The sequence below is a fragment of the Lathamus discolor genome, chromosome 1 (assembly GCF_037157495.1).
Source record: "Lathamus discolor isolate bLatDis1 chromosome 1, bLatDis1.hap1, whole genome shotgun sequence".
Taxonomy (NCBI): Eukaryota; Metazoa; Chordata; class Aves; order Psittaciformes; family Psittacidae; genus Lathamus; species Lathamus discolor.
Genome location: NC_088884.1, coordinates 3,282,722 through 3,304,675, shown reverse-complemented (window position 1 = coordinate 3,304,675; position 21,954 = coordinate 3,282,722). Strand labels below are relative to the sequence as shown.

The 21,954-nt window shown below is 46.8% G+C and overlaps 1 protein-coding gene across 2 annotated transcripts in view; it reads left to right on the top strand.

The window, feature by feature from the left end:
• The first annotated feature begins 10,937 nt into the window (after positions 1-10,937).
• Positions 10,938-21,954, top strand: part of LOC136009184 (store-operated calcium entry regulator STIMATE-like) — a 35,928-nt gene continuing 24,911 nt past the window's right edge. Inside the window, exon 1 of one of the 2 annotated variants that reach the window (XM_065669270.1) lies at positions 10,938-11,168. In XM_065669270.1, the coding sequence (XP_065525342.1) occupies positions 11,063-11,168 (106 nt within the window). In that variant the 5' untranslated portion in view covers positions 10,938-11,062. Of the gene's footprint in view, positions 11,169-16,303; positions 16,456-21,954 lie in introns of those variants that run through there. The other variant, XM_065669311.1, reaches the window with a different exon arrangement.

The window sequence follows — 21,954 nt, the reverse complement described above, 5'->3', positions numbered from 1 at the left end:
CTAAAAACACCCAACATAGCAGTTCAGAAAATGCAGTTCATGGAGAACTTTGGAGACAGAAGAATAGAATCCCCCTGCCACAGGCAGGGACACCTTCCACTGGAGCAGCTTGCTCCAAGCCCCTGTGTCCAACCTGGCCTTGAACACTGCCAGGGATGGGGCAGCCACAGCTTCTCTGGGCACCCTGTGCCAGCACCTCAGCACCCTCACAGGGAAGAGCTTCTGCCTAAGAGCTCATCTCCATCTACCCTCTGGCAGGTTAAAGCCTTTTCCCTTGGCCTGTCCCTACAGGCCCTTGTCCAAAGCCTCTCTCCAGGTTTCCTGCAGCCCCTTTAGGCACTGGAGCTGCTCTCAGGTCTCCCTTTAAGGAGCCTTCTCCAGGCTGCCCCAGCCCAGCTCTCTCAGCCTGGCTCCAGAGCAGAGCTGAATCAACTCATCCACCCTCCCAGCTCAAGCAGCAGTTACTTACATGTCCCTGAGATAAGATTATCTAAAATAGATGGAAGTTCTTAAAACCCTCAAGCAGCAGAATTTCTCCCTCTGCCCCCAACAACTTCCTGTATCTCTCAACTAGTCTTATTCCTTAAAAAGATGTCTTGATGCCAATCCAAACCAGCTTTGCTGCAGTTCAAATCCCAGAGCATTCTGCCCATGCTGCAATGGCTGTAAATTCAAACATCATCTCAAGCTTGAAGGAGCTTGTATCTGGCTTGTTCTTACAAAAGATGGGACCCAGACATGAATTGGAATGTAGTACACTCCCAAAGTTCAGCCCCATATCAGGGAGGTACAGAGAGCAAGCTGAAATTGTCCTGTTATTTTTGGTTTATGGTTTGAGAAGAAAGTTTAGTTTTCAAGAAAAAAATTGATCTGAAAATCAAATTTTGAGCCTTTCAAACAGTTCTACTCGTATCTAAATAGTCACAAGTTCCAGGATCTTCTTACCATCACAAACCCCACATTCTAGGCCTAAAGTTCTGGTGTGATGCACTTGCACAGCACCCACGAGGAACTCTGGTCTCAGGCGATGTTTCATGGCATTGCAGTATTACTGTAATAATAATTAGATGTCCTACCAAAAATGAGACCACTCAGGAAATCTAGAGCTGCCTGTGGGTATGCTTAGGTGGGTGCCTGTACTCCAGTTAGACACTGCTTGGTTTTGTCCTGTCATCTGTTAAGATACAGGTATACAGGTTACGTTCATTTCAGTGGCAAAGTTGATTCAAGAACTCACTGCCTCTTGCCCCAGCTCTGCAGCTCACCATCCTCATAGATAGTGCCAAGTTAAACTTTATGGGAGTTTCCTTATACACAAAGTGATCTGAGATAAAGGAGAACCAAATCATGTTGGTAATTGCTTGCAGGGCTGCTGCCCCTTCTGGGCTAGCTCCAAGCTATTGCACTGGGGAATAAAATAAGGCTATGCAAACCATTTGCTCTGGTTGATCAAATAAACTCATCTCACTTTTTACTGTGATGGACTAATTGTGGTCCACGGGCTAGGTAGCGTCCTCAAGATGTGAAGAATGGAAAGAACTGCAGCTGTCCTCCAGTTTACTCGGAGGAAAACACAGAATGATTTACCAACTGGCCCAAGATACTGTACAAATACGGTAGCAAAGCCAGCCACTGAAACTGAAGTTTCAGTCCAAACCTTTAACCACTAAGTCATCATCCATCAAGCTGGAGTTCTACTAACAGTACATTAACTATCTGGTCCAAGATGGGCTCTGCACTCCAGGGGTAGAGTAGAAAGGTAGAAAGGGGATTTCTCAGCTGTCATGAGCTCTGCGCAGAACTGAGGGGTTCCTAGCACCAGTGAAGATTTCCCACCATCACTGAAGTCCATAGCCACTGAGATGGTGTAGGACCATCATCTCTGTAGGGATGTAGGGTGATATATGAGCTTGAAGGGGTCAACCCTGAGGCAAACCCATCATCCCAGGGATGATGGGACCTGTGAGAGGTTCCTCTGTGCTTCTGTAGGTGTTTTGCCTCCTGCAACAGGTGATGAGGTGGCTATACAGGACCAGTGGGATGTTCTTAAAGGGGTGATTTGCACAGCTGAGGTGTTCTGAATGAGTGAAAGGAGGAAAGGAACCTGCCTCTTTCCACAGATCAACACAGCCCAGACCTGAAAACCACTGTCACCTTCCCTTCTGGCTTACACAGCCAGTGGTGAACAAGGCAAATGCTGTTTGAGAGCCTCATCTCCAAGCCAAACACAGCATGTGAACAACACCACAGGCCCTGTAAAGTGTGAAATCATTCGCATTCATTCAGAGCAAGACACTGAACATCTGAAAACACAGCTAAAGCACTTACTGACTGCACAAGAATTACCTTGACAATTACTCCTTGGAGTATTCTGCAATACGAAGTTTTGGCTGATAACAAAATTGGTGTTGGCCTCTTGCTTATGAATATAACCTAGAACTGATTGTTAAATGTGTCAGGCCTTGTAAAACATGTAATTCAGCAAGAATGAGGTCTATCCACTATTTAATCAGCAGGGATCGTTGCTGCTGGCAGCATGAATAAAGCCTCTTCCAAATATCAGTCAAAGGAAGTTTTCTCAAGAGACCTTGTTTTCAGAAGCAATTTCTCCATCAGATGAGAAATAAAAGCAGATTAACGATTTCCATGAGTGTCATCCTGGAAAGGGCAGTTTGCTGTGCCCCCCTCCAATTCACCATAATAACCATCAGCAGACCTCCTCATCCCTACCATCACACTGGGGACTTTGCGGGTACAAAACACATGAGTGCATATGGGGCAAGTGAGTTGAAGAAAAAGATGTTGTGCTATAAGAAACCAGCACTCATGATTCTGTGACTCTTTTCTGATGCATGGGGCCACCGCTGAACTGCCTGTAGATGGAACAGGCTTAGTTCGTCTGAGAGCTGACCAGAATGGTCAGAGGAAGATGTCCTTCAAGAGGGTATTTCTCCCCTGTGGTTGTGAAAGGAGCCAAGAGACATCTCAACAGGGGACACAAAGCCAGGTGAGGGGGATCTTACCCAAAGGTAGATTGTACAGAGCAGTGACCAGTGGGACTTTAGACATGGACAGGAATCATAGAATGGTTTAGGCTGGAAAGGACTTTAAGATCATCCAGTTCCAACCCCCCTGCCATGGGCAGGGACACCTCACATTAAACCATGTCACCCAAGGCTCTGTCCAGCCTGGCCTTGAACACTGCCAGGGATGGAGCATTCACCACTTCTTTGGGCAACCTGTGCCAGTGCCTCACCACCCTCACAGTAAAGAACTGGGAAGGGGTGACATGCAGACAGTTGTCATTAGCCATTGCAATGGGCTGGATGGTTCCCAGTGCTCCAAAACACCAATTTTTAGTAATAAAATTGGCTTTTCAAGCAAGAACAAAGAAAAACCTCCAAAACATTTTGTCCTCAAGGAATACAGGCAGCCCTTTGCAATGGATTGTAAATACTGAACATGGGAAGATGATGAATGAGGTCTCAACACTTACAGGGTATAAGATAGAGCAGGATTACTGGAAAAACCACACTCTAACCTAGCTCAGCACCATACAGTTATTGTACATGTTTCCTGACAACTGCCACTGCAGATTACTCAGATCTTTCCCAGAATGCTTGCACTGGATCCATGCTGCTACTCTTGTGTGTTGAGTCCACATGTCACACACAACATGGGAATGACACAGAAGGTGTCCTGGTATCCCCGTTGTGATGTCCCCAGTCGACGTTAGGTTTTAACATGTAACAGGCTGTCTTTTTCTGCCCTGACTCAAGTGCTGATGGGCTCTACCACTGCTGTAACTCAAGCAAATGAAAAAGCTCTCTTTGGGCCCAAAATGAACATCTGATTTGTTCAGTCACTGTCTTATCAGCCAGAAAGGAATCATGAACAGCTCATAATAGTGCTGTTCTTTTCAGAAACAATCAGGGAGATGTGGAGAACAGTTCTTATAACTTTAATGACTACTGCTAATATTCTCTGTACTGGAATAATTTTGCCACAAGTTTTTGGTGTCTTTCTCCAAAGACACCTATTATTCCTGCAGATTTTCCTGGAGTAAAAAAATCCCCATTTCTTTCCCAATTCCTATTTTCTAAATGCTGTATGTTATAGAATCATAGAATAGTTAGGGTTGGAAAGGACCTCAAGATCATCTACTTCCAACCCCCCTGTCATGGACAGGGACATCTCACACTAAACCATCCCACACAAGAACACATCCAACCTGGCCTTGAACACCGCCAGGGAAGGAGCACTCACAACCTCCCTGGGCAACCCATTCCAGTGCCTCACCACCCTAACAGGAAAGAATTTCCTCCTTAGATCCAATCTAAACTTCCCCTGTTTAAGTTTTAACCCGTTACCCCTTGTCCTGTCACTACAGTCCCTGACGAAGAGTCCCTCCCCAGCATCCCTATAGGCCCCCTTCAGGTACTGGAAGGCTGCTATGAGGTCCCCACGCAGCCTTCTCTTCTCCAGGCTGAACAGCCCCAACTTCCTCAGCCTGTCGTCATACGGGAGGTGCTCCAGTCCCTGATCATCCTCGTGGCCTCCTCTGGACTTGTTCCAGCAGTTCCATGTCCTTTTTATGTTGAGGACACCAGAACTGCACACAATGCTCCAGGTGAGGTCTCACAAGAGCAGAGTAGAGGGGCAGGATCACCTCCTTCGACCTGCTGGTCACGCTCCTTTTGATGCAGCCCAGGATACGGTTGCTTTCTGGGCTGCGAGCGCTCACTGAAGCCGGCTCATGTTCATTTTCTCATCGACCAGCACCCCCAAGTCCTTCTCTGCAGGGCCTCTCTGAATCTCTTCTTTGCCCAACCTGTAGCTGTGCCTGGGATTGCTCTGACCCAGGTGTAGGACCCTGCATTTGTCATGGTTGAACTTCATAAGGTTGGCATCAGCCCACCTCACAAGCTTGTCGAGGGTCCCTCTGGATGGCATCCCTTCCCTCCAGCGTATCAACCGGACCACACAGCTTGGTGTCATCGGCAAACTTGGTGAGGGCGCACTCAATCCCACTGTCCATGTCAGCGACGAAGATGTTAAACAAGACTGGTCCCAACACCGATCCCTGAGGGACACCACTCGTTACCGGTCTCCAGCCAGACATTGACCCATTGACCACAACTCTTTGTGTGCGGCCGTCCAGCCAGTTCTTTATCCACTGAGTGGTCCATCCATCAAATTGATATCTCTCCAATTTTCCCCTTCTTGAAAATGGAGGTTATATTTCCCTTTTTCCAGTCATTGGGAACTTCACCTGACTGCCATGATTTTTCAAATACGATGGCCAGTGGCTTAGCAACTTCATTCTCCAGCTCCTTCAGGACCCGCAGATGGATTCCATCAGGTCCCATGGACTTGTGCACCTTCAGATTTTGAAGATGGTCTCAAACCAGATCCTCTTCTACAGTGGGCCCAAGGTCTTCAATCTCACAGTCCCTGCGTCTGCCTTCCAAGATTTGGGTGGTGCAGTCAGAGCCTTTGCCAGTGAATACTGAGGCAAAGAAGTCATTCAGAACCTCAGCCTTCTCCAAACCCAGGGTAGCCAGTTCTGATAGCTTCCAGAGAGGGCCTACGTTGTCCCTATTCTGTTTTTTATTCACTACGTACCTATAGAATCCCTTCCTGTTATCCTTAACATCCCTAACCGAGTTTAATTCTAACTGGGCCTTAGCCTTCCTAAGGCTAGGGCCTTGGTCCCTAGCTTCCCAGAGAACATCCCTGTATTCTTCCCAGGATGCCTGTCCTTGCTTCCACCTTTTATAAGCCTCTTTTTTCCTTCAGAGTTTCCTCCAGCAGCTCCTGGCCCTCCTGCTGCACTTCCTTCTAGTTGGGATGCAGCACTCCTGAGCTTGTAGCAGGTGATCCTTGAATATCAACCAAGAGTCTTGGGCCCCCCTGCCCTCCAGGGCTATATCCCATGGAACCTTACTAAGCAGGCTCCTGAAGAGGCCAAAGTCTGCTCTTTTGAAGTCCAGGGCAGTGAGCTTGCTACACGCTCTTCTCACTCTCCTGGGGATCTCAAATTCGACCATCTCGTGATCGCTGCATCCAAGGCTGCCCTGGAGTACCACATTCTCAACAAGCCCTTCCCTGTTGGTGAGCACGAGGTCAAGCATGGCACCTCTCCTTGTGGGCTCCTCTGTTACTTGCAGAAGGAAGTTGTCTTCCACACAATCGAGGAACCTCCTGGATTCTTGTGCTGGGCTGTTCCGTCCCTCCAGCATATATCAGGGTGGTTGAAGTCCCCCATGAGGACAAGGGTCTGTGAGCGTGAGGCTGTTCCTATCTGTCTGTAGAGTGCTTCATCCGCAGACTCCCTCTGATCAGGCGGTCTGTGACAGATCCCCACAGTAATGTCTCCCATCGCTGTTCTCCCTTTAACCCTGACCCACAAACTCTCTGTTCACTGCTCACCTGTCCCCAGACAGAGTTCCATACTCTCCAGCCTATCCCTAACATAAATAGCAACTCCCCCTCCCCGCCTGCCGGGCCTGTCTTTTTGAAGAGCCTCTGAAGAGTCCGTTCCAGCACTCCAGTCATAGGAGCCATCCCACCATGTTTCTGTGATGCCTATTATATCATACCCCCATAGATGTGCACACATCTCTCATTCCTCTTGTTTGTTCCCCATGCTACGGGCGTTTGTATAGAGGCATCTGAGCCGAGCTCCAAATGAAGCCGGCTCATTGGCTGGAGAGGCTGGAATATCTCTACATTGCTCCGAGCATTTATTATAGGTGCTGGCAACTGACCAGGATTGTTGGGATGGAATGATGCCCCCCACTCCCAACACATCTAATTTAAAACATCCTTGACCAGCCTGGCAAGCCTCCTACCTGGCCTCCCAAAGAGGAGTCTTATAAATAATAAGTCTTATAAATGGATTGTTTGCTAATTTTTCATAGCATCTTCCTGGCTGCTGGAATAAAGCTGCTGGTCTCTGGTTCCACAGGTTCTCATTCCCCTTCTCACAGTATTTGCCCTTCTCCAGTCCTCTGAAACATCCTCACCAAGTCCCCTGTGATAACCAACCCCTGAAGAGCCAGGCTTTACTCTGCCCACTTCACAGCTACTCTCACAGCGGTCTCATCTGGCTCTTGAATACACCAGACTTGCTTCCTCTTGTCTTTTAACCTGTTCTTGTCCTGCAGTGTTTCTGCTCCCACTGTTTTTAAATATTTTGCTTCTAATCCCTTTTTTAAGGGTTAAAAAAAACCTGAAGTATTTTCTGGGGTTTCCATCATTTATTTTTTACTATCTGAGAACTCACGGATTCATTCCATCTTACATTTTCCTCTGGCTTTCATGCACGTACAGAATTGCCTGGATTGACTTTTTGCATCCCTTGTTACTTGAAACCACTTTGGTGTCTTGGCTTTTCTTATTTCATGCTTGCACCCATGGTTTAATATTTAAATTCAGCTTTTCTGGGTCTTTTTTCTTCTTTCATGATTTAATTTCTATTTCTGAGGGAATTTCTTGAATAACTGTGTTGCTTGGTTTGTTTTTTCTCACTTTTCTGTTTTGTCATTGATATTTCTCACCTCCATTTCTGGAAGCTCACAAAGATCAATGAATAGATTCAAGTAAATCAGCATCAACTGACCATCGTATTGTGAGCCTCTCCAGACCTTTGTCCAACCAAAGTTAAGGGAAAAGAAAAGGATCACAGCCCTTATGTTCTCTTTTCTGTCATTAATGCCAACTCTTGCTGCTGAGATGGGCTGGGAAGTCTGGCCATTGCCTAGCTTCAGAGGGCATTACCCTGAGCACATTGAATGTGACCTTTCCTGCTAGGAAAACCTAGCTTTACATCCACTCAGGATAAACTCCACACCCCCAAAGGAAAATTTCCCTAAAGCAAACAATCAGTTGAGCTGAGGGCACCAGCTCCCAGTTTGGGTGCAGCTGTCCTAATGACTGTAGTGTGTGCTGCTCACAGCCAGGCAGACACACACTTTAGGAATGGTGCCAGGTATAAAGAGTGCTTTCTTACACATCTCCTTTTTTAATAAGCAGGAGAGATGGAAAACCTTGGGGAAAAAAAGGAAAGGAGACATCTGTGGGGCATCTTAGTTGCCAAAATAATATAAGAGGATTTAGTAGCCAGAGCGAGCTCCCAGACTCCCCCTAGGATACAGACAAGCCCTAAGGGCTTTTTGCATGGGTTCAGAAACTCCAAGTATTTTGAAGTGCAAGTCATGCTTTTGATAAAGCAAAGCTGTGGTTTCACAGTGGAGTGTGGAGCAGCAATAGCCACTAAAGGATCTCTGCCTCTTCCTGCAATGAGGGGTGAGATCAGGAGGGCTTCTGTTTATTGACTTCTTATAGCCTGAGTGTTTTCACACATGGGAGGCACTGTGCTCCCTTGTAAACACATCAGCACGTGAAAACAAGGCCTTCAGACAACTTTGCACTGCTGAACTCAGCAGCTGGGAGAAATCACTGCTAACTGGGCTAGCAACGAAAGGGAGGAGGCAGCACTGGTTTGGAGAGAGCCTTAGGAACACTGTCCCCTTCTACAGTGCACTGATGCATTGTAGATACCTTCCCTTATGGGTAATTTGCAGGTTATTCATAGAAAATGAAATAGGTTTAAGAAAGACCAATCTGGTTTCAATGTCTTTTAATTCCTGCGTGCTCATCAATTGCTGTGCCATACCTGGGCAAACAGAATCTGAGGTAATTCCCAGATCATCATCCAGCAACCAGTTCTTGCAAATGGTTCTTTAGCAGCAAATGCAAAGTGTCTGAGTAAATCTGTGTAAAGATACGCATTTGCTTACTAGATGGCTCCACATATACTGTGTTCAACTGGTTTATATAAGGATATCCTCTTTAATATTTGATTTAGAATTCAATATAAAGGCGACTGATTGCAAAACACAATCAGATTTGGCAACTCAGGGGAGTGAAACTGACAATTACACATACAAAATCAGCCAAAAATGAGTTAGGAAGATGAAACTTCCAGCTTGCTGACTGAAGTCATGATTAAAGTTGGGGAGCTGAATGAGCATCTCTCAGCCCAAAATACTCCTGATGGAGGTTATTTCAGTGATGTGGAGCGAGCAGGTTGGTACCTGGGGATGTGCTGGCTCAGTTGAGGGGCTGGGGAAACTCAGGGCAAGCAGGACCAGGCAGCAGGAGGAAGGACAAACCTCCAGGCAGCTTATCTGACCAGGGCTAACCTCTGCCCAAACTGCTGGCACTAATGTCCTCACCATGACAGGGGATTCCCAAGCCCACATTTAACACAGTTTCATCCTGATTTGTAAATGGGATTTGCTCTGGAAGTGCGCCAGCTCCCATGATTTTCTGGTCTCATAATGTTTAAGGCCACTGCTCTGAGTCGTATGATATGATGATGCAGTCTCTTTGGCTCTGTAACTACCTCTCAAGGTCAGGATCACAGATCATCTTACCTCAGACCACAGAAACAGAAGCTATCCTCACTAGGACTGCCCCAACCTGGCATCCCAGTCCCACCAGGCCCCACATCTCCATAGAACCACAGACTGGTTTGGGTTAGAAGGGATCTTAGAGCTCATCCAGTTCCAAGCCCCTGCCATGGGTAGGGACACCTTCCACTAGAGCAGCTTGCTCCAAGCCCCATCCAAACAGGCCTTGAATCTCCTGCACCCCCATCTCCATCTCCCTCCCCATCTCCATCTCCTTCCTCATCCCTGTCCCTGTCCCTGTCTCCGTCTCCATCTCCCTCTCCGTTCCCATCTCCATTCCCATCTCTATGCCCACTCTTTTCCCACCTGCACCCTCACCCTATTTCACATGTCCATTTCCCCCCCACCCCTGTCTCCCTCCCCATTCCCATTGCCATCTTGATCACAGTCTCCCTCCTTATTCCCATCTCCATCTCCATTTCTATCAGCATCCCAATTGCTATTCCTCTCCCCATCTCCCTCCCTGTCCCCATCTCCATCCCGATCGCAATCTCCCTCCTTATTCCCATCTCCCTCCCCATACCTGTTATAAAAATTCTGTCTTGGCCATGGTCTGATTTAATTATTTTATTACAATTGATTAATATAGAGAGGCAATAAGCAAGCAGCGCTGGGTGCGTAGGGGAATCTCTGCTCCACCAAGACGCACACCAGGGTCTTTGGGGTCCAGTCTCTTATACTGGTCTTTAGTCTCAGCCAGTCCCTTCTTCATCTGTACCCAGATGCTGACGTGGCCCCTTTTCATTGTTCTTTTCTTGTTGCTGAGGTCTGCTTTTCGGTGAAGAGACTTCTTGGAAGAGGTACTGAACCCCTTGGTAATTTATTAATAAAGAATCGTTTATCACAAGCTTAATCACAGCCCTGGTTCTATCCTTATATGGTTATTTAGTCAAAGCATAGGCTTCACAAACCCCTTCCTTAAAGCATTCAAGCAGTAAAACAAAACCTTATTAACAGTCAAAAATTATTAAAGACTATTCTATTCCTTTGTTTCTTCTTCTCTCCCTTCATTATATTGACAGCAACATTTATTATAATCAAAGTCATTTTTATACATCCCGCACATGGTACACTGGTCACAGGTGCATTGGTAACAGTGATTCCCAAGTTCTTGACACGAATCACTCTTGTATTCTTTACAATACCTATCTCAGTCCTGATCCCAATCTCCTATCCCCATTTCCTTCTCTATCCCCATCCCATTCTCCCTCCTTATCCTCATCCCCATCCCAATTGCTATTCCTCTCCCCATCTCCCTCCCTGTCCCCATCTCCATCCGAATCACAATCTCCCGCCTTGTTCCCATCTCCCTCCCCATACCTATCTCCATCCTGATCCCAATCTCCCATCCCCATTTCCTTTTCTATCCCCATCCCCATCCCCATCTCGATCATCCCCATCCCTATTTCTATCCCTATCCCTAACCCTCCGGCCCCACCCCGTCCCGCCCGCTCCGGGTGTGGCCGCTCCGCCGGGGCGGGCCGGGGGGCGGTGGTTGCGCGGGGGCCGCCTTTGTGCGCGGAGGGGCCGTTTCATCCTGCTCTGCTCCGTCCCGTTCCGCACCTCCTCACCCCGCTCCGTCCATGGCCTCTCGCCCCGCTCACGGCTGCGGTAGTGGCGCTCTGCTGGGGCGCTTTGGGGTGCTGCTGCAGGCGCTGCTGGCCCTCTGCGCTTTCAGTACCCTCATGCGTGAGTACCCGGGGTGCGGGGGGGACTCTCGGTGCCTCTCAACCAGCGCTGCCAGAGTGGCTGGGGACCCGGTTCCTTATAAACACCAAGTTCTGCGTTGTCTATGCTGGGGTTTAAAGTGGAGTGCGGGAGTTTGTTCGCGGCGCTGAGCAGGCAGTTAGGGCGCCAGATGCTGCTGCTGCTTAAAACTCTTGTTTCCAGCCGTAATCTGATGGTAATGAAGCACCGCGAAGTTGCGGAGATAATCTGTTCAAATTGGCTCCGCTTGCATGAGCGATTGCTCAGTCGCTTAGAAGATTTTAATGAAGCGTGAGAGCTAATGGGGTAACCTGGTGATTTACAAGGAAGAAGCAAAAATACATCCCAGGGTGGGTGTTGGATGTCAGCGTTGCTTGATGAGAGCCATAGTGGCCCGATTTGTGATGTGGTGTTTAACTTTGCTTTAACTGTGAAGTTTAGGGGCTGAAAGGCTGGGGAAGGAGGTTACTGGGGTATATGGTTGCTGTGGAGGGGTGATAGGAGCAATAAGAAGGTGGGGAACCCTGAAACCTGAGAAGGACTAGGAATCTTTACTGATTTGTGCTGCAGCTGCGTTTTCCTCAGAGCAACGTGTTGCTTCTCTTTAGGGTTAAGTGGTTTAACACAAGCTGGATAATGTGCCAGAGCTCGATCTGTTTTCCTTGTTTAAAACCCTGTAGTGACGGTGAACTGAAACTTCCAAGTTTTCTGGCTCACTAGCTGCACATTTTGAGGCTCGTTTGCCCCTTTCTGCCTCTTGGAAACCACTTCCAAAGTGCTGCGGTTAACACCAAGCTGCCAGGGAATTCTGCAACAAGTTCTTCCTGTGATAACCGATAGCTTTTTTCCAGCTGGAGTAGCCCAGTTGCCACACTTCACTGCTTGTGTTTCACCAAGTAGTGACAGTAAGGACTAGTTCTGTGTGTCTGTTCCCCTTAGCGATGTGCACATATGGGTTAATTGTCCCATAAACTCCACAGGGTGTCTGGTAAAATCAAGGATATCAGTTCATCATATCAAAATACTCCTGTGGATGAAGGCTGTGTAACCCCTGCTTAGCAAATCATCAACCCTGAGCTAACCTCCCCCTGGTGCAGGGGCTGATATTTCCTTGAACATCAACCATCTCATGGTTAATGGGGAGAAACTGAAAGCTGATCCTGTTGTGGTTTCATTGTGAATCAGCTCAATGTCTAAAGCTGTGAACGAAACTGCTGGCTGGGCCCCCAAAAGCAGATGTGTTTACAGCCCTGGGATCTCAACCGAAGCACCTCCTCTGGCTGCAGCTGGTGGTCCCTTACTCACCCCAACTGCCTCTTATCTGTGCCCTGTTCTCTCCCCATGTGTGGAGGGTTTCTTAGGTCTGCTGTTGGGGCTGTTTGTGTGCAGGCTTCTAACCCATGCTGGTTGTAGCAGGTTTATCAATGACTTCACATTAGACACTAACTTAAGAAGCAGCTTTTGGGTTATTCACATGGCCTGTTTGGATGGGAGCCTCTTGAGCTGGTGGTGATGTGTGTCCATCTCAGAGATACTCATAGATACCTGAGAACCTTGACTGCATCTTCATCAGCTCATCATCCAGCCAGCAGCCCCAGCTGAAACCAAACTTGGGACACTGCTGTTACTGGAGTCAGTGTCAGCACTTGAGTACTTCTTCCTTCAGTACCGTGACATCCCTGGGGATGTATTTCTGCTGTTTGTATGTCTGTCACTTCTGCTTTGATGGGATATTGCAGGCTAGCTTGCTTGGTGTTACAGGTCAGTGAGTGGAAATTCAGTTCCTGCCTGAACCCAAGCCAATGCTTTTTGTGTTCCTTCTGCTTTAAAGTACCAGCTCAGCTGTAGGAGCACCTGAATTTGAGTAGTTAATGTTTCTAAGTTGTGCAGATATGGTTCAGAGCACTAGATGTTTTCACATCTACAGGAACTCCCACTAAGAGTAACATGATGTATTGTGTATTGTGTGCAGTTCTGGTGTCCTCAACATAAAAAGGACATGGAACTGCTGGAACAAGTCCAGAGGAGGCCACGAGGATGATCAGGGGACTGGAGCACCTCCCGTATGAAGACAGGCTGAGGAAGTTGGGGCTGTTCAGCCTGGAGAAGAGAAGGCTGCGTGGGGACCTCATAGCAGCCTTCCAGTATCTGAAGGGGTCCTATAGGGATGCTGGTGAGGGACTTTTCATTAGGGCCTGTAGTGACAGGACAAGGGGTAATGGGCTCAACCTTAAACAGGGGAAGTTTAGATTGGATATAAGGAGGAAATTCTTTGCTGTTAGGGTGGTGAGGCACTGGAATGGGTTGCCCAGGGAAGTTGTGAATTCTCCATCCCTGGCGGTGTTCAAGGCCAGGTTGGACGAAGCCGTGAGTGGCATGGTTTAGTGTGAGGTGTCCCTGCCCATGGCAGGAGGGTTGGAACTAGGTGATCTTGAGGTCCTTTCCAACCCTAACTATTCTAGGATTCTATGATGCTCTGCAAAGTTTTGCATGTGGGTGTGCACAGGATGTGCTCACAGAGTGCACATCCAGAACATGGGTCCCAAGTATAGCCCATTGCAGGAAGAATAAGATTATATGTTTTTATCAGAAGAGTGTGTCCTTGTAGTTCTGTCTCTTGAGGCTGTGGAGTCTCTCCTGCGAAACTGGGAGGGGAACCCAACGAAAGAGGAAGTTAGTGTTGCATGATTGTCTGAATGGGATGACTGGTGTGGTTGCTCCCATTGCTGTGGCATACACAAAATGCATTGTGAAAACAGGTCCCAGAAGTAAATGATGCCCAGCCTTGGCAGGGAGTCAGGAAAGCTGTTTAGTGTAGTTATCTTAGCTGTCAACTACCATAAGCAATAGTGATGACAGAGTTCATTTGAGCCTGCAAACACTCTTGCTTTTCCAGCAAGTTCTTTAAGGCTGTACCCAAGCCTAGTTCCAGTATGGCTTGGGGCTTGCTGTGGCTGCAACTTTACCCCACTTGGTAATCAAATGACAATGAGTTGTTGCCCTTCCCATGTGCCTGTGGTGGCTTTGGAGGCGCTTTGGCTGTAAGGATATTTGCAAGAGCCGAGACACAAATACTAGAAAGAAGAGGCAGTGAAGCCAAGCAGATGTGTGTATGTGTGGCAATCCGGTTTCCTCGGCAAGAAGTTGCCCTTAGGGAGGTCAGGACTTGGAGGAGTGTGGATAATTGTGCAATCCCATCTGAAGTCATTTGTAATGCTTTGCCTTGATGCTCACTCATGTAAGTGGAGAAGGCATGTTGCAGCCATCTCAGCTGCAGATGCTGGGTGTGATTTGGGGGTTGGGTCCCTGTAGTTGCTGCTATTTGTTTAAACCTTTTGAAGCAGATTTGGGGAGTTAAAGGATCTTCTCCTCCATTGTGAATGGAAAAAGCTTTCCTTTGAGCTGGTAAACTTGTTTTCTACCCCACCACAAAGGACTTGTAAGAATATTTATTGCTTTCCCAGCTTCCTCTTTCTGAAACTGTCTTGGCAGCTCTGAGCTGAATAAGGCTTAGTAGCACTTGTGCTGCAGGTGTCAGAATAGACTTGGGTCTTAAAGAGGTCACCCTGCCAGACAAGGAGGGCTGTGTTGGACTGAGCTGTGTATCTCCCTCTGCACGGTGAAACCTGGTTTTCAGCTTGACATTTGAAGATGTCTTGATCCTGCCTAATGTGGCAGCAGTGTCCCTTTATCTCCTCTTGCACATCACTGCTGGATGCATTCTTCTTGCCCATCTTGCCTTGAGTTTAGTTGAAAAAAGCAGAGCTGTTTGTGGCATGGACCCTGGTGATGGAGCTGCTTTGTTAGCAGCTTGGTGATGTATTGCGCATTGGTCCAAGAAGCTTGTCCTGAGGCAGGACCACAGAACAGGAGTTTGCCAGACTGACTGTAAAAGAAGCAGTGGCTCTTGACTTTAGAAAACTGTTGGTAAAGAGCATAAGAATTATCACTTGCTCTATGGTGTGTGCTTTCCTGGTCTCTGTGGACTTACCAGCTGGCCTTGCAGTGCATTTTTCACCAGGATGGTGGGATTGGTTAAGGAAAATGGGAAGCAGCATCCTAATGTATGGAAGTGTCTGAACTTTGAGAGGGACTGGTAGAGGCCCTAGTGGTCATCTCCACCTGACAAATCAAACTGAAGCAACCTGTTGTGACTTTTTAGTAGGCCATGCAGTGTTAGGAGAAAGGGTGATGGTTTAAAACTAAAGGAGGGTAGATTCAGACTAGATATAGGGAAGAAATCTTTCACAGTGAGTGTGATGAGACATTGTCACAGGTAGCCCAGAAAGGTGGTGGATGCTCCATCGCTGGAAATATTCAAGGTCAGGTTGCATGAGGCTCTGAGCAAACTGATGTAGTTGGAGATGTCCCTGCTTATTGCAGGGTGCTTGGACTAGATGAGCTTTAAAGGTCCCTTCCAACACAAACCTTTCTATGGTCCTGCCCCAGTGCTAAGTTCAGGCCTGTTGCTGTATGTAGTTTGAATTGTTGCTCTGTTTCTGTGCTTCAAAATTACCCTGGGTGCTTTCTGTGTCGTGTTTTGACTTTTGCACTGAAAATCTCTCTTAAGGTCGGGTGGAGTGTGAGTGCATGTCAGGAAAGCGAAGAAATGAATTGTAGAGCAGTTGATCTGTTCAAACTTCCATTCTGTTTTCAAAGTCAGTCTAAAGGGACATGAAAGCGCTGTACCGTGCCCAAGAGGGGCTCTGCTGACTTTGCTTCTTCTAACACAACCATGTAGCTGTGTTTGATTTTGATTATTCACACACATATATTTAAATGGCAACTTCTCCACTGCAGATGCTTTCCCTCTATGGGAAAACAAAGCCACAAAGTTTAACTGTGTCTCCGGAGGTGCTTTGTGGACTGCAGTAGCCCCTTTAAACGTAGGTTTGTGGGTTAAGCAGAAAGCTACATATGGCAGGGCTCTCAAGATGTTTTTCTGCTTCAGTGCATCTGAAAACTGGCTGAGCTGGAAAGCGCACGTTGCGCATTGCAAGCTGGAAGGTCTGCGCAGCTCTTGATGTGCTTCACTGAGCCACATGCAGCTTTTGACAAAGCTTTTGCATTTCAGCTGTTGATGATGTTGACCTGTTCTTGGAAGTCGCCTTTTGAACAGCGGAAGCTGCCCTGAGGTTCCTGGTGGTTTCTGAAGGAACAAATGGATGGGGCGAGCTGAGAAATGAGCTGGTGAACTAGAACTGCATGAGGAGTTATCCCTCACCCAAGGGTTGCGAAGCACCTTACTGTATTCATTCTGCAGCATGTGGTGAGCCGGTGATATTATAAGTGTTTGTTAACCCTGTACAAGAAACTTTACAGGGAAATGAATCTTCCGTGATTGAGATGGAGCAATTAGAGCTTTAAGGAGGAGTCTGTTAAACTTCCAGCTGATTTTTTTAACAGCATTTGTGAGAAAACTGCATGGCAGACTTTAACAATAACTATCAGCCCAGTTGCATCACTTCATTCTTCAGGTGGTGTTCTCTCAAACTTGGTTGTTATGGTGTTAAGATAAAACGTTTCTTGTCTAAACCCTATTTGTCAAGGCGCTGACTCAAAATGATGCTTTACCTGGATAGAGTCACTACTGCTTCCCCCAGGACAGAGTTAAATAAAACACTCTGCATTTGAGCTGCAGCCTAGCTCCAATAGAGGTCTCTTACAAGACTTATTGTGTCATCAAATATATGCCTTGTTCTCAATATGCAAATCATGGCTGATGTTTATGATCCCAAAGCTGTGGTTTGTGACCCCTGGCATTTGACTAGAATGATAACAGTAAAAATCCACATTGAAAGCAGACACACAGAGTGGAACTTAAAGCTGAGAAGCAAACCAAAGTACTGTATGGCCTTCATTTGGGCAGTTAGGGTTTCCACATGGATCAATGTTCCAGCTGAGGCTCTTAATACATCTCTACAGGGTGGATGATGGGGAAGTGGTGCCACTTTGTGAGTTCCAGAGCTTCCCCTGCACTAGACCTGCAGATGACTCTGAATCTGTGTGGGGAGTAGGAACATATGGGCTAAACAGTGTCAGCAGCTACATGAGAAAGGGGAGGGGAGATCAGCTGTTAGCTGAGATCTCAGGGAGGAAAGATATTGAAGTCTTTGGTTAGGAAAAAGCAGAAGTATTTCTTGTGGTCCACCTGCATCAGCCTCACTGTGCAGCACCCTGCAGGGTTTTGCACAGGGCTGTTGCTCCAGCAGACAATTCTGAATGCTCAGACCTGGTCCATGTATGCTCCTCTAACAAACTTTCTAGTCCACAATAAAACCCCCTCTTCTTATCTAAAAGATGCTGTAGAACAGCTCAGCAACAGCTGAGTATCTTCAGCAGGAGCTAGCTCAGTCTATATACTTCCCTGCTGCCTCATCTCTTGCAGAGCCAGAGATAACCCAGAACGCATTGTCTATTCCTATTACTTCCCTAAAGTATCCCCTCTTCCTTCTTTTGCTAGGTTCTTGAAGCATTACTACAAGGGTGTTTGGGGATAAATGACTAAATACGAGTGCAGACTAGAGGACCTAAGTCCGTAGCATAAGTCTCCTTAAACCATTGGTAGGACTTTCTCTGCTCCCTGAACTGATGGAGGGTGAATGCTTTGAGCCTCTCCACACACTTATCTCACAAGCAGCACGTTGGCTGCTCTCTGCAAACAGTGGCTGCTGCTTCCTCCTATTGTGTCTGGGTTTGAGCTGCCTGAGTAGCTGCATGCTCAGGCTAAGAATAATGCAGACCCCAGGGTTTTGGTCTCTGTATCCTGCCTGTTGGCTTCTTTCCTGCTTGGAAAAAGCCTGCAAAAGGGTGTGTCCTTCAAAATAGGTTGAAATTGTGTTATTGGAGACTGTACAGCCTATAAATAACATGGAGGGTGGGCAGCGGAAGAGCTTCTGTTTCCTGTCTGGTACAGTAGCCCTGGGTCCTCTTCTGTAAAGGCCAGAAATAAAGTCCTCATCCTTACTAGTGTGGTGGTGCTCCAGAGATGGGCTTTATAGTAGACAGTTTAGCCTTTCTCTTAAAAGCAGGTAACCAGTTCTGGACACTGCAGCCTTCACTTTTGGTGGACCAGTCACAAGGATATTAAAACTTCAGCACTTTCTCTAAGTACTTCTAATATCAGGTTCACTTTCAGTATTCATCCTCTGGGGCCTATCACTGAGCTCAGTGGGGTCAGGCTTGCATCTCCTCTAAATCAGATCCTAAAAGCTTTGTTTGTTGAGTCGACGTCTCCCTTACAAAGCTCAAACTGTTGAATCCTTTGGTTGATTTCAGCAAGATTTATCAAGGAGATGGGCTGACTCTCAGCCAAGCTTCTCCTAGGGAATCAAGTTTTCCCCCTTTAAGCCTGATTTAGTAGTGTGTTTTGCTAGTCCACAGCTAATTCTGCCTAAATTAGAGGGTTTATTTCCAAGAGGCCCCTGTCCTGTTGCATTTGTCTGGATGCAGTGTGGGGTCAGTGGGGTGCAGGGAGGGTGTTGCATGCATGAGTGCTCTACCACAAATGGGCTGAGGAGCAGCACAAGGGAATTGGGTGTTTGGTGCTATTTTTGATTTGATTGTAATAGAGAATTTTTGTTTAAAACCAGAAGTAGACTGTGGGACTGCATTGCTTCAGACTCGGGTTATAATGGATATAATTAAATATATATATCACTGTATATAACTATATTTATATGTATATGCGAGATATATATTTACATATATAATGTAACTCCCCTATAATTACCTTAGTATAGGAGAGTTATATGTGTCTAGAACAGGCAAAGCTGTCCCCTTCTTCATGGCTTGACTTTGTGAATGAAGATTTGGGAAGGGCTTTACCCACGCTTACTACAAGTGTGCTGACAACTAGAAAGGCCAATGTGGGACAGGCAAATCCGGTTGCAAAAAGCACAGCAAAAAGTCTCCTTGGGTGGTGTAAGTGGGGTGTGATTCTTTCTACGTTGTCTTTTCTCCTCGAGACTAGTTCTTCTTGTGTTCTCAAAGGAGACAACAGCGTTATGTATGGTGTGTCTCCAAGTCATCCGGTTGAAGGCCAAGGTGGACCACTGATGGTAGTCAATATGGCCAAGGCTGAGGTATTGTTTCAGGGAGTCCTTACATCTCTTGGTTGGGGCACTTCTCTTGAGGCAACTTCTTACTGCATCAGGAAAACACTATAATAAATGTCTACCTGTTATTACTCTGAAAAAACCCAAGAGAGAATGGCTGTCAGTGAGCTTTTATCTTCCAGTTTTCTGACTATTTACAGATCTATAATGAAAACCTCTCCTCCCAAACTTGTTTCTTTACATTTCACACGTTCTCATTTACATGTCCAACTTCCAAGCAGCCTGGTGGCCCTGAAGGCATTTCAAGTGTGTAAGGTCTTTATTGTCCTTGACCGAAGAGGAAGGGCTTGGCACTGTTTTGTTTCCTGCCCTGCCATTTCTCACTCATAGGCAGGGTGTGTCTCTCATTGCCACTCATCCTCCTTCCCTTTCAGTTCGCCTTCACAGCTTTTTACCTGCAGTAACCAGAGCCAAGTAGGGGAACAGTGGTCACTTATGAGGACAGAAGATCCAGAAGGCAGACTGGCATCTCCCTCATGCTAGGCTCCTGTTTAATAGGACAGATACGGGATCCCTTCTTCTGACTCCTCTAGGAGCATCTTCTTCCCACCTACCCAGCCTTTCCTTGGGATGCTTTGGACCATGTGGCAAGTCTAGATGGGCACAGAGCACTTCACCTCCCTGCTGCATCAGGGCTGTGTGCCTTGAAGCAGCCTCTATGCTTCAGTTTGGGACTTCATGATGCTTTTGTTGATCTTGAGGACTGTCTTTGAAGCCTTTCTGAAGGCAATGCACTTCTACAGTATAAATTGTTTGACTGTTGGCATCCACCTCTTTTACTGTTAATTGAAATTTAAATGGAATCACTTTGAATTCAATTAGAATGGGCTTAGTGCAGGCTTGGGTCCTGTGGGAAGAACCTGGACAAGCACTCTCAATTTTCCTCCATTCAGCAGCTGGTATTTTCATGGTGCTTGCTGTAGCATCCTGCTCTGTTACAAGGGCCCTCAGCCATGAACATGAGGTCTTCATCTTTATTTCACCCAGCATCTCCCATCAACCTGTGACATCTCTGCAGCAGCAGTACCACTGCTGGGTGGTTTTGTGCTGTCAGACGTAGAACTCCTGAATTTGCTACTCTTCAGAACAAATAGCTTTGCCCTGGTAAAAGGGGCAACTCAGTAGGCCGCTGACACCAGCTAGGATTCACCTTAAACATGGTACAAACACCCAGGCTTTACACCACCAGTAGCAGTGTGAGTTGAGGCTGATTTCTCGAGCTTCCCCACTTGAACTCAATCCTGGAGCAATTGTTCCCAACCTGTACTCAACTTTGCTGCTTTTAGACTTTACGCATTTGTCTGGAAGCTTGCCTGTACCTCTGGTATGCTCTGGTGTTTTTTTCCCCTTGGAAAGATTGGTGGAGAGGGAAAGGGATCTAAACATTCGTGTGGATTTGACTTGCTTAATGTGGTGTTAGGGCTAGTTTCTTGTTTAGTGTTACTGGTTGTGAAGTCCTGTTTTGTAGTGATGATGTGAAAGGCATGAAGTGAGATTGGGCTTTCTACAGAGGTGTGCAGTCACATTGCTTCCTTGCAAAAGCCAGCTTGCTTTACAAATGGACAAAGCTGAGGAGGGAAGCAGAGTTAAAATAGAATCATAGAATCAACTGAGTTGGAAAAGACCTTTCAGATCATCAAGTCCAGCCTTTACCCTAGGACTGCCAAGTCCACCACTAACCAACCCATGGCATTAAGTGCCTCTCCATCCAAAATAATTAATACTGTGGCTGTAGCACTGTTAGGAGGACAAATTCCTGATAACTTCTGGTGTAGACCCATGCTAGTCTCGTATTTAATCTGATGGGATGTCAGTTCTGTCCCATTTTATGCAACCCTTTGTGCACTGAACTCAATTTCTAGTTGGGTGTAGGTGCTAGAACTTCAATATCACATATTTGTTTGCTTGATGCATGCATAAGATGGCCAACTTGGGGTGGACTGGTCTGTCTGAGCCATAGCAGCAAACCCACATCTACAGCTGGTGAAAAACCAAGTTGACCCCGGTGAGTAGAGACACGTTTTAGGAAGGGCAAAGGAGACTTCAGCCTTTCTCCAGCCTCAGCCAGCTGAGCTGCACATGCCATGGCTTGGGAGGGAACAGCTGCTGCTCAGCCTGTTGCTCCAGAGCCCACTCTGCTCCCGAAGCACAGAAGCAGCAGTGCTGCTTCAAAGTTGACTTCATTAGCTCTTTGAGTGTTTAAAGACCTGGTGCTGTTTTCATGTGGATTTAGCATCACCCATACCCTCTGGGTGATGGCTACCAAAGGACTCTGCTGCCTCTTCGAGCTCTGTTGATCTTGACTGGATTCTGGTTCAATTTGGAGACAGCCTGCTGCAGCCCTGCACAGTAAATGCCCTATTAAGCAGTTAATTATTTCTCTATAATACTAGCTTTTATCTTTAATACAACAGTTTTACTGTCTCTGATAATTACACAGTCTTGAATAACTCTCTTAAATCTAATGAGGCATGACAAGCTGTGTTCAACAAGGCAAGACACCATTAACTTCTTGCCTCTTACTTGTCATCTTATCATGCTGAATTATTGCATTTCTAGCCTGAGTGGCTGTGGATATGTAACATGTCACTTCTCATTAAGAAAATACTGAGAATCATCCCTGTTGCTCTCATGGTCAGGTTAGTGGTCAG